We start from the raw sequence: 12,244 nt of genomic DNA, 5'->3' as shown, positions 1-12,244 counted from the left end.
GATATTACAGTTTTGCTTAAAATACATGATTTCTGAGAGAATAGTTTCTCTTCATTCAAGATATTTTTTGTGTGTGTGTATCATTACTCTTTAAAAATGAATCTGTGATAATCACTGCAAAACAGTATATATTTACTGATTTTCAGTTCTAAAACCATCACTGTTTGAATTAGTGCTATTATTATCACTCTAAATAATGAATATTGATCAATATAAATAAATTATTTCAAATTGTGTTATACTTAATGTCAGTTTTTTCACCCCAACAATTTCAAATTATATAGAAGAGCATTAAGAACTATTCAAATATGTCTTCGCTAGATACACTTGAAACAGCAAGTTACATAAAATGTTTCGTTTCGTTTTAATGAACAGTCGAACAACGACTATTAGACCAATTACTTCTAAGACTGGCCAATACTTCTAGCTTGATAAATTATAAATAAACAGCAGAAAGAGAAATAAAGGAAGAAAGACTCAATATTAATAAAGACAAGAAAATAATCACAAAGGAATAAACCGTCAAAGAAAAGGTAAATTGAAGAGGGCATTTGAAGACAGTGAAGAGGAAGGAGAATTGTGTTTTTATTTTAATATCTCGAAAACCACTGAGGATATCAACGAAATAATGAACCTGAAATGAAACTGAAAAACCTGACAGTTAGCAGATTTATCAGTTTCATTTCAGGATTATCTAAAAATTTTAGGCAACATTTGTTGCATATGCATAATATTCTTGTAATATATCATCGTTACATTAATAGTACGTATAATTTTTTGTTCCTGCGAAATATATCAGGGATATAACATTGTTACATCAGTGTTATATACATTTTTTATATTGACGGCATATTCTAAAGATGTAACATTACAAAATTCTGGTTATAGTTGTTTTTTTTTCAATGTGTAGATAAACTGAGATTGATAGCAGATCAGGGTAATTGTTTCTCAGCTATAAGGATATTTTACAGTTCAAGAACTATTTGTGTACCTAAATTGTCAGAGAATATCTCGGTCACTTTATTATTGGCTATGTGTATTTAATACTCAGAAAATAAGGATTTTTTTATCAATTTGTTTAACCCAAGACATTTACGAAATGTTTTGTAATCTCAAAAATGAAGAAATCTCAATTAAAAATAAAAAGAAGACATTGTATATAATAATTATTACATAATAACTAAAATGAACTTTAATTCACACAATTATTCTTATTTTTCTATATATTTATCCATGTAACTAAAATATATGTTTATATGGGCCTATTTTCAATTTGGGAATTAAGTATCAGAATAGCCTAGTGGGTAAAAACGTAGGTTTAAGTTGCGTGCAAGCGGGCGGTCGTAGGTTCGAATCCCCCCAAATAGGAAAAATTCATTTCACTAAAGAAATCAAATTACACTTAAAAAATAATAGAATAGTAAACCAAAGCAATGAAATCCACTAAAAATACATTGCTGACAATTTTTTTTTTTTAAGTTAAACAATATCAATGTTGATGAAAATGTTATGTAACCATAATATTACTGTAATATAACGAAGTTATAAAAACAACCTAATGAACAAAATCGGTTAATATTTGACAGATTTTTGTTTGAAGAGGATATTGACTAAACCAGACGGAGAATTAAATGAACCGTCAAGTTCGTTTGTGCATTTGAAGTTGTGAGTCATCTTTCATATTTATGTTAAAATAAGTATCATAGGCGTGGAAATAAAAAAGCAAATCACTAGTATACATATTCTACATATGTTAAAATGCAGAAAATAAACCTAAAAACAATTGTATGCCAGTATTTTACTGTTTTATTTCTATATTTATTTACCAAATTACTATTAGATTAAGTAAAAATATATAAAAACTATCTTTTTTAACTGACAAATACCCAAAAGTAAGTACTCTCTACATAATATTGTATAAATGTAGAATTGGAATAATAAATGAGCAGCATGCAACATTTACATTTCCTTAAATATAAGAGCAATTATATACGAATATTCTACTGTTCTATTTCTATGTTTATTCGTTTGTGCCTGTGCCTGAATGTGAAAATATTAGGGATAGTATATACTAGCTAATACATAAAATAACAACGATTTTATTCGATAGAACTATTTTGACTCGTGTTAAATTATGAGTATATGGTGTTACATATTGTTAGTTATCAATAAATAAGATGGTGTAATACATGGAAAGGAAATGATAAGCGCAAGAGAGAAAGCAATGTGTCAAACTCAATGTAAAAGAGAGTGAAAAGAATACGTAAGGCAAGAGACATGAAGAATATAATAAGAAGGCCGCACTGACGTTGGGGAAGCAAGCAAAATAAGTATCGAAAAGTAGAGTTGTAGGGTAGTACACAGAAACGCAACAAGCGGCGCTGGCGTCAGAAAGCGTCGGAATAAAAAAGAAGAGAGGGCATATAAGACGGAGCATCATAATTGAGAGGAGAAAAAGCATGAAGACAGAAAGTGGTTCCCTTTAAAGGATCGAAATTAAAGCAAAATGAAAAACTTATAGGATTGAATTCAATACAAAATCATCAGGAATCAACTGTCTGCACAGAGAAAAATATATAGTTGATAGAAGTGATTTAAGATAAACAAGAGGCTAACGATTGTGACCATCAAAAAAAAATAGAAAATTTTAATGACTATTTTCAATATCTAAAGGGACAGTCAGCGACCACTGCTTTGAACTTTTAGCAGTCAACTACTCCTCCTTGCTATACATTTGGGAAGACGCTCTCATGAAAAAATTTCCAACTCAACATTTTCATTAACAATACTCGACTAATGAACATCTGTAGTTATTGATAAGAAAACGAATTAAATTTTCAGACTCCTTTTAACATTGAATCAAATATGCTTATTTTAATACTATGATAACATTTACAGCAATTATTATTTCAGGTGTGTTGCTATTAGATGAAATAAAATTGGCTCACAGAATTTCATTTAATGCAAGTGAAGGAATATTTCACGGCTTTGTAGATCTTGGTGATCACACTCCGGAACACCAAATGGATGAAAGCGGTGATCACGGATTAGTGATAATGTTCCAACCGTTTCAGGGAAGATGGGTACAACCGTTGGCATGTTTTCTAAGTTTGGGATGTGCCAACAGTAGAACCCTAGAATGCTTGGTATTAGAAGCATTAATTCTTATTGAAAAAAACGGATTTTATGTGGACGGAATTGTAACTGATGGAGCAACATGGAATCGCAGTATGTGGAAAAGATTCGGAATTTCCACAACAAACATATCGTGCGAGCATCCATGCGATGAAACTCGAAAGTTATGGTTCCTATAATGCAATAATAGATATCGAAGTATTATGTATTTTTCCGAACGTGTATCAGCGGCCATGTAGTCGTATGGAAAAGATGAGAAGAAAAATGCTGATTTAAAAAACAGTTTACCCTTGGTAGTACCTATTTCTGTTCATAAACATAAGACGCTCTCATTGAAGAATTAATTACTCATTAATAAAGTACATGTAAAACAGTTTTTGAACACCTCTTAATATGAATAAAAAAGAAGATTGTATATTTCTGACTACTGTTACTTTTCTAAGAGGTTTTGCCAACTCTTGGCCAATGTGCATTTTCTTAAAACACATTGCTCAGCGAGAACCACGTGAAGGTGGTAGGCTTTTCTCACCAGGAAGAGGATGGAGATTAGAAATTGTTAATGTTCAAATTTAAAATGTCTTCGAAGACCTTGTTTTAGTAGGATGTATGATTGTTTTTTTAGGGCTTATCAGTACTGTTTTCGATAATTATAAATTATGTCCGTTTGATGTATCCAATTTTCCTCTGTTTTCTAAAGTATAGACACTTACTTTGTATTATATGTTTATCTTGAACTGTTTCATGGTTATCATAATGTATTGAATGAAATTAAATTACCTTGTTATCTCTTCTTCTTTTTGCCTCTTTTTCCAGTTGTTGTTTTTCCATTGATGGCTTGAGCGTTTTTATCTATATGAAAATTCAAAGATAAATAGAAGGCTATATTTTGTGCTTCTTTTAGTCGCACTGTCTATTAAATATTATGTACATACCTTACAGTTTTGCTTCTGTGCGTGCTTTTCTCGTTTTTTTTGCCCTTCATGTTTCTCGGTGTTTACGACGCGAGTAATGAAGTGAGCTCGAGAAATTGTATAAAATTTAACAATTTTTCTATTGAAGTCGTATACATGCTCATTACATCCTATTCGATGTTGTGCTGTGAAGCCTCCGTCTCTAAGCATGTACAGTAACTTGAAGAAGCTATCTCGTTTGATTTTATTATTGTTTAAAAATTTAATTACTATGAACTCAATATTTTCGATGAGTTTAACTAGTTGCGATGTCGGGTATGTCAATTTTCCTTTCGTTATTACTTCTATTAGTTTCGTCTTTTCATTAAGTAAAGGGTTTTTTGATATTACAATTTGTAAACATTGTTCACATTGTGTCCACTCGGTCGCCTTCTTTGCGGTATACCCGGTCATGTATTCTATTATATCTTGTTCCACAGTATTTTTAAAAAAGTTCCTCTGCGGTTTTTTTGATGGTTGATGGGAATTACATCATCAACTAGCATTTCTTCAATATTTAACAATGTGGGAGGAAAAGTGTAAAGAAAATGACTACGAATACATCTCGCCAAGTACCTATTACGGACTTATAGTATCGCTAAAAGCAACATTAGAATTACTCGAATACTTGACGAACACTTGTAGATATGAGTACCTAATGACATCCCGACTCAACAAAGACTCATTGGAGGTAAATTCACTTCAGAAGAAAATCATATCACTTATCAATAATTGTAGCGATTTTTCAGCTTATCCAGAGAAGTCTGCAGTGCTAATGAGTATCCTGATGCAGTCATGTTCGGCACAATGTTTTATCTATTGAGCACGTACAGTTTATTAAAGCCACCCCGAGGTAGTAATGTTGGCGGTGGAGAAACATTATCAACTCTCATGAAAGACGTAATTTCCATCAACCATCAAAAAAAAAATTGATGAAATAATGAACTCAATAGTTGAAAGAATTGTACTTGAAGATGACAACGATACCGCAGAGGAACTTTTTTAAAAATACTGTGGAACAAGATATAATAGAATACATGACCGGGTATACCGCAAAGAAGGCGACCGAGTGGACACAATGTGAACAATGTTTACAAATTGTAATATCAAAAAACCCTTTACTTAATGAAAAGACGAAACTAATAGAAGTAATAACGAAAGGAAAATTGACATACCCGACATCGCAACTAGTTAAACTCATCGAAAATATTGAGTTCATAGTAATTAAATTTTTAAACAATAATAAAATCAAACGAGATAGCTTCTTCAAGTTACTGTACATGCTTAGAGACGGAGGCTTCACAGCACAACATCGAATAGGATGTAATGAGCATGTATACGACTTCAATAGAAAAATTGTTAAATTTTATACAATTTCTCGAGCTCACTTCATTACTCGCGTCGTAAACACCGAGAAACATGAAGGGCAAAAAAAACGAGAAAAGCACGCACAGAAGCAAAACTGTAAGGTATGTACATAATATTTAATAGACAGTGCGACTAAAAGAAGCACAAAATATAGCCTTCTATTTATCTTTGAATTTTCATATAGATAAAAACGCTCAAGCCATCAATGGAAAAACAACAACTGGAAAAAGAGGCAAAAAGAAGAAGAGATAACAAGGTAATTTAATTTCATTCAATACATTATGATAACCATGAAACAGTTCAAGATAAACATATAATACAAAGTAAGTGTCTATACTTTAGAAAACAGAGGAAAATTGGATACATCAAACGGACATAATTTATAATTATCGAAAACAGTACTGATAAGCCCTAAAAAAACAATCATACATCCTACTAAAACAAGGTCTTCGAAGACATTTTAAATTTGAACATTAACAATTTCTAATCTCCATCCTCTTCCTGGTGAGAAAAGCCTACCACCTTCACGTGGTTCTCGCTGAGCAATGTGTTTTAAGAAAATGCACATTGGCCAAGAGTTGGCAAAACCTCTTAGAAAAGTAACAGTAGTCAGAAATATACAATCTTCTTTTTTATTCATATTAAGAGGTGTTCAAAAACTGTTTTACATGTACTTTATTAATGAGTAATTAATTCTTCAATGAGAGCGTCTTATGTTTATGAACAGAAATAGGTACTACCAAGGGTAAACTGTTTTTTAAATCAGCATTTTTCTTCTCATCTTTTCCATACGACTACATGGCCGCTGATACACGTTCGGAAAAATACATAATACTTCGATATCTATTATTGCATTATAGGAACCATAACTTTCGAGTTTCATCGCATGGATGCTCGCACGATATGTTTGTTGTGGAAATTCCGAATCTTTTCCACATACTGCGATTCCATGTTGCTCCATCAGTTACAATTCCGTCCACATAAAATCCGTTTTTTTCAATAAGAATTAATGCTTCTAATACCAAGCATTCTAGGGTTCTACTGTTGGCACATCCCAAACTTAGAAAACATGCCAACGGTTGTACCCATCTTCCCTGAAACGGTTGGAACATTATCACTAATCCGTGATCACCGCTTTCATCCATTTGGTGTTCCGGAGTGTGATCACCAAGATCTACAAAGCCGTGAAATATTCCTTCACTTGCATTAAATGAAATTCTGTGAGCCAATTTTATTTCATCTAATAGCAACACACCTGAAATAATAATTGCTGTAAATGTTATCATAGTATTAAAATAAGCATATTTGATTCAATGTTAAAAGGAGTCTGAAAATTTAATTCGTTTTCTTATCAATAACTACAGATGTTCATTAGTCGAGTATTGTTAATGAAAATGTTGAGTTGGAAATTTTTTCATGAGAGCGTCTTCCCAAATGTATAGCAAGGAGGAGTAGTTGACTGCTAAAAGTTCAAAGCAGTGGTCGCTGACTGTCCCTTTAGATATTGAAAATAGTCATTAAAATTTTCTATTTTTTTTTGATGGTCACAATCGTTAGCCTCTTGTTTATCTTAAATCACTTCTATCAACTATATATTTTTCTCTGTGCAGACAGTTGATTCCTGATGATTTTGTATTGAATTCAATCCTATAAGTTTTTCATTTTGCTTTAATTTCGATCCTTTAAAGGGAACCACTTTCTGTCTTCATGCTTTTTCTCCTCTCAATTATGATGCTCCGTCTTATATGCCCTCTCTTCTTTTTTATTCCGACGCTTTCTGACGCCAGCGCCGCTTGTTGCGTTTCTGTGTACTACCCTACAACTCTACTTTTCGATACTTATTTTGCTTGCTTCCCCAACGTCAGTGCGGCCTTCTTATTTTATTCTCTCAACACAAGATGGAGCACTCGTTTGAAGAGAGTGAAATGGCGTGCCAATCTTAAATAGCAGAAATATCGCTCTTAGGGAAGTGACTAATCTGTAACTCGTTAATAATTTATTAAAAATTCTTGTTCTACATTTAATCGGAAGCTGATAGTCTTGAGAATCGTTGATGACGTCACACAATATTTTTCGTGTACAGAGTAGTCGATAACCGCGGTACACATGCAGGAAAGAGCGCGCTAGTAAAACAATTTATACAATTTTATAGCAAAAAATTTTGAAATTTCGATGAGGTAAATGATAAAATTGATTCAAAAAAACGTTTTCTCGATATTTAAAAACTTAAATATTAGATATAAAATTTTATAACTTAAACTAATTACCTGATTACATTAAGTATTTAATTATTATCCAATATGTTAATATTAATTTTTCTCAATGATTCTTCGTCTATATTTTTAAATTTGATTTTTCCTCTTCTTTTTAGCATGTTCACAAAGATTATACATATTTACATTTGAAAAATCTACTACTTTATTTCAACAATGTTGACCGGAAATCGCTACATTCACTCTTCCAATAAAAATGCAGTGATATCAACTTATAAAACAAAATCCTCTAAAAAACTCAGACATCATTTATGTCGTGTTTGTAGAGGTGTCGTACTCTTGCTTATCAAAAGATGGCTCACTGGCTGATTTCCCGTAGCTTCATAACAGCAAGTCATACGTTCTGTTGGTAGGACTTTAATTTTCTACTCATTCATTAAAAAATTTTTTTTATCAACGATATGGGAATTGAATGCTTCCTAGTTTAAGCAATTTGATCAGAACAGAGGCGCTGATTCTTTGAAATTTTTCAATTAAACATTCTGTTATTAAATACTGATATAAAACTCATACACATATGAGAGTAAAATTTCTACCATTACTGATAGGAAAAAGATGGCGACGATTGAGTGTTCAATAATCATACGGCTCCAATAATTTAAGTGCTGGATTAAATTAATATAATAAAATAACAATAATAATTATCACAAGAACCTGAACTGTATAAAAAATTATTGATTTAATTTCTTTCTGACAATAAAAACAAAACAATCACGATGAGTTAGATAAATAAAAATTAATAATAATAAGAGCAGGTAGTAATATTGTGTTCGATTCTTGGGATATTTAATTAAATTTAAAAATTTATCAATTAATTGAATTGTCAAAGCATTGGAAAGAAAATGAACTGGGAATTTATATCAGAGATAAACGCTCATCTCACTGAAACTGAACTACGATACTATGGTGACATATTTTTATACTGCTGTGACAACTATGATCCTGGGAACGTCCCGGTTGTCAAGGCTTATGAGCTTTTCCGATCAGCCAATTTATCCAGAGATGCTACCATGAAGGTTTGTAGTATGTTATCATACTTAAGCTTAATGAAAATAAAAATTCAATTAATATCTACAAAATAATGTTGATTTATTGATTTTCGAGCTTTTATTTAATATATCCTACACTATGAATTTCTTTTCTTCAGATTTTAGATATTTGCGTTGGTTCTAAAACAAATGTCCATATGAGCAGAAAGCAGTTTTATGCGGCGTTGAAATTAGTAGCAGCTCATCAAGCCGGTTTAGATATCCATCGAGACATGACAATGAATTCATTAGACGGAGCAACTCCATTACCAAGGTTCTCATGGCTCACATCAGGTGATGTTGAGAATAGTAGAAGCAAAGAAACAGTTAAAAAAAATAGTAGTTCACAGTATGATTTATTAGATAATAAAGTAGAAAATAGAACTAAAGAATCTCCAAGAAAAAGTGGAGGAAATGATTCTCCAACTACTGTAAAAGGTGCGTTTGCATATAGAGAACCCGGAAATACGACTGAAAGTGAAAGTGATGCTGAATATCCTCGAGAAACTGGTCGAAATACTGATTCTCCAACATCTGCTAAAATTGGTGGATTTAGATACGGATTACCCGAGAGTATGACTGAAAGTGAAAGCGAGGCAGAATATCAAAGAGAAACAGGAGGAAGTACTGATTCACCAACACCTACAAATAGTGTCACTCAAGAGAGAATTAGTGGGATGATAGGCGGAGAAACTATTTTAGACGGAGCTTCTGGTAGCTGGCAAGGTCTTTTGGTATCAGAAGAACAAAGACAATTATTGGGAACTGAAGAAGAAAGTTCAGAGAGACATAGCAGTGATGAAGGCGATGGTGACGGTGATGGGTCTAGTTTTCCTCCAGAAGAAGTTTGGATAATCAGTAATGAACAAAGAGATTATTATGCCGCTCAATTTGCCAGGCTCCAACCTGATCCTGAAGGTTTATTAGCCGGCCATGTAGCAAGAACTTTCTTTGAAAAATCTCGTCTACCTGTAGCAGAACTCCGGCGGATTTGGCAATTAGCTGATGTCACTAGAGACGGAGCTTTAAGTCTGCAAGAGTTCTATGTTGCTATGCATTTAGTTGTTCTACGTAGAAATCATGTTCCTCTACCAGATAATTTGCCTCCTAGTCTTGCTTTTACTTTAACTATTCCGCCTTCTAAATCTGTCATTAATCAGTCACCGCCACAACCACCACCTCCACCACCATCTCCTCCTAATCAAACGATAAATCAAAATCAAAATTCACCAAATTCTCGAAAAACTCAAGAAAAAACTAAAGAATGGACCAAATTTGTTGATTCTCCCACTGGAACTAGTAATTTAACAAGCCCTGGACCTAAACCAGTTAACTTTGATTTTCAAAAATCCGCTGTAGAACGTGATCCAAAAATTTTACATCCAGTTCCCTTGCGATTGACACCAGAAGCAGCAATTTTAGCATCCAGTGCTAACTGTAATAACGGGACTGTGGCTGGATTAGTTGATGAAGAAGTACAGCATTCAACCGTTGCTCTTGGGCAAAGATCGTTAAATAAAAAGTCATTACAACCTAATGATGAGGGACTAGTTGTTACTCCGAAGAAAGAACCACCTCCTCCACCACCACCGAGACCTTATAGAACTCATACTCGAAGTTCTAGTCTTGATCTAAATAAATTAGGTGACTATGCTTATGTTAACAGTTCATTTATTACTTAAATTTTAACAATATTTTCATGTCAAGTAAATAGTTTCTCTAATTGAAGGTAAAAACGGACAAAATTTTCTAGGAGCCCCGCCTACAATACCTCCGAGAGTATCTCCTGGAATTGTAAGTAATGAAATGAAAAAAATTCAATATAATATTGATAGATTAATTAGAATTTTAATGAGTGATAAATCCATTAAAAAACACAAAAAATGTATTTTTCAGAGCTCTCCGAGGAAACTGATCGGTCAAAGAAGTGAGTGTGAAGAATATAAAGCCACCACCAGCGATAATCAAGGTTTTGTTGCTGATTTTTCACAGTTTTCTCCAAAAGGTGATGAAAAATCTATTGAGACTGGTCCTACGAATCATAATCAACAATTTACTGGCGTTTGTGGAGCTTTTCATATTTATAGAAAGCCCAGTCCAAGTAAACTAACACTAACTAATAACATTTTCATGTTTAAAAAACTAATCGTTAAAAAAAATGTTCTTCATGATTACAGAACGTGGAGAAGGTGAGGAGGAGAACAAAGAAGATGATGAAAGCAAACGGTTAACTCTACAAGAACTGAGAGAAAAAAATGCTGAACTTCGACTTGTATGTGAAGAACTAACACGTGAATTAGCTGGAGCACTTCAAGAGAGAATTAATCTTCGAGCTAAACTTTTACTTATAACATGATCTTGCGTTTCTTCACTATCTTTTCTGCACACTGATGCTATGTTTGTCCGCCCATATATTTATCACAGCACTCAATCACTTTCATTATAAGAATTTTAACATTAATTTACGATATTTTGTTTTTTCGTTACTTATCACAACGCCTTTAATCACTTGAGCGTCTTGAAACCAATTTTTAATATTTTTTTTCTATTATTTTTAACTTCTATTTCTATATCTAGTAAAATATTTTGTTTCAATTTTGATTGGTTTACGACCTGTATCATCAAGCTAAAAAATGAGACTAAGTACGATGTATCAATAGTAAGCATTAACAAAATATAATTAATATAAAAAGAGTTTAAAACTACATTATGAATAAAAAAAAATAATTTAATGACAGTACCAAAAGGCTTTGTCGATTAAAGCCGAATGTATTTTCTTATTGCAATGAAAAAAAATATAATCAAATGTTTTCATCGCAACTTTAACATTCGTTTTAGCAGAACGTTAATGTTTTCTTCGTTATTGAAGAATAATAAATTTAAATACTATTTCATCGTTGATGGAATTAATGTTATAGTCCAGATGTATTTGTATATATGTATTAGAAAGAAGAATATGTAGCTATTGATAAAGGATTGATTCCTGAAATTATCAACTGTTTGATCAATGTAATTATTAATTGAAATTTAACAATGAATAATTATAAAAATTAAGGCTGATAATTCTAGGCCTTAACGAGCCATGTGTCTTTTAATTTTGTGTGATAATAAAGACAATTCGCAAATATGTTTATTTGCTCAAATTTGTGCCATAAATCCTCACATCTTTATTGAAAATTTCTATCGATAATCAGTTATCAGATTAATGGCCAACAAATCTAACTTACTTAAATTTTGAGATTAACAAAAAAACCAGCAATTATTCAATGACTTTTTTCATGAAAATATTATTTATATGAGTAATATTTAATTCTTAAATAATAAAATTTGTCTCAAAAGTTATCAAGCTAAGTAATACAATACTAATAATAAATAACAAAAGTTGAAAGATGAAATTAATCAATAAAGGTCAGAAAGAAATTATTTAATTTTTTTATTTATTAATGTTCAAATGAAAAAAAGGTTGATAAATAGATAATATTACATAACA

At 31.9% G+C, this 12,244-nt stretch overlaps 1 protein-coding gene across 4 annotated transcripts; it reads left to right on the top strand.

The window, feature by feature from the left end:
• Positions 1-8,052: 8,052 nt before the first annotated feature.
• Reps (RALBP1 associated Eps domain containing) lies at positions 8,053-11,910 on the top strand. Of its 4 annotated transcripts, XM_035092008.1 has the most exons (6): positions 8,053-8,481; positions 8,556-8,742; positions 8,874-10,398; positions 10,469-10,548; positions 10,651-10,855; positions 10,932-11,910. In XM_035092008.1, the coding sequence occupies exons 2-6, from the start codon at positions 8,569-8,571 to the stop codon at positions 11,108-11,110; spliced, it is 2,163 nt and encodes a 720-aa protein (XP_034947899.1). In that variant the 5' UTR covers positions 8,053-8,481; positions 8,556-8,568; the 3' UTR covers positions 11,111-11,910. The 4 variants fall into 4 exon arrangements, with proteins under 4 accessions (XP_034947899.1, XP_034947898.1, XP_034947900.1 ...); XM_035092007.1 differs by having other exon boundaries at positions 8,053-8,742; XM_035092009.1 differs by having other exon boundaries at positions 8,054-8,742; positions 10,484-10,548.
• Positions 11,911-12,244: the final 334 nt, after the last annotated feature.

Source organism: Chelonus insularis, unplaced genomic scaffold (genome assembly GCF_013357705.1).
Source record: "Chelonus insularis isolate UGA/USDA-ARS -01 unplaced genomic scaffold, ASM1335770v1 contig_91_pilon, whole genome shotgun sequence".
In the NCBI taxonomy this organism is placed as follows: Eukaryota; Metazoa; Arthropoda; class Insecta; order Hymenoptera; family Braconidae; genus Chelonus; species Chelonus insularis.
Note: the sequence above shows the minus strand (reverse complement) of the source record. Positions and strands in the feature narration are given on the sequence as shown.

Bases quoted from the DNA above. Each gene is read 5' to 3' on its own strand.
- Reps (XM_035092008.1), top strand. From the start codon at position 8,569: ATGAACTGGGAATTTATATCAGAGATAAACGCTCATCTCACTGAAACT. The intron at 8,743-8,873 runs GTTTGTAGTATG...TCTTTTCTTCAG, and splicing joins CCAGAGATGCTACCATGAAG to ATTTTAGATATTTGCGTTGG. The intron at 10,399-10,468 runs GTGACTATGCTT...TCAAGTAAATAG, and splicing joins TCTTGATCTAAATAAATTAG to TTTCTCTAATTGAAGGTAAA.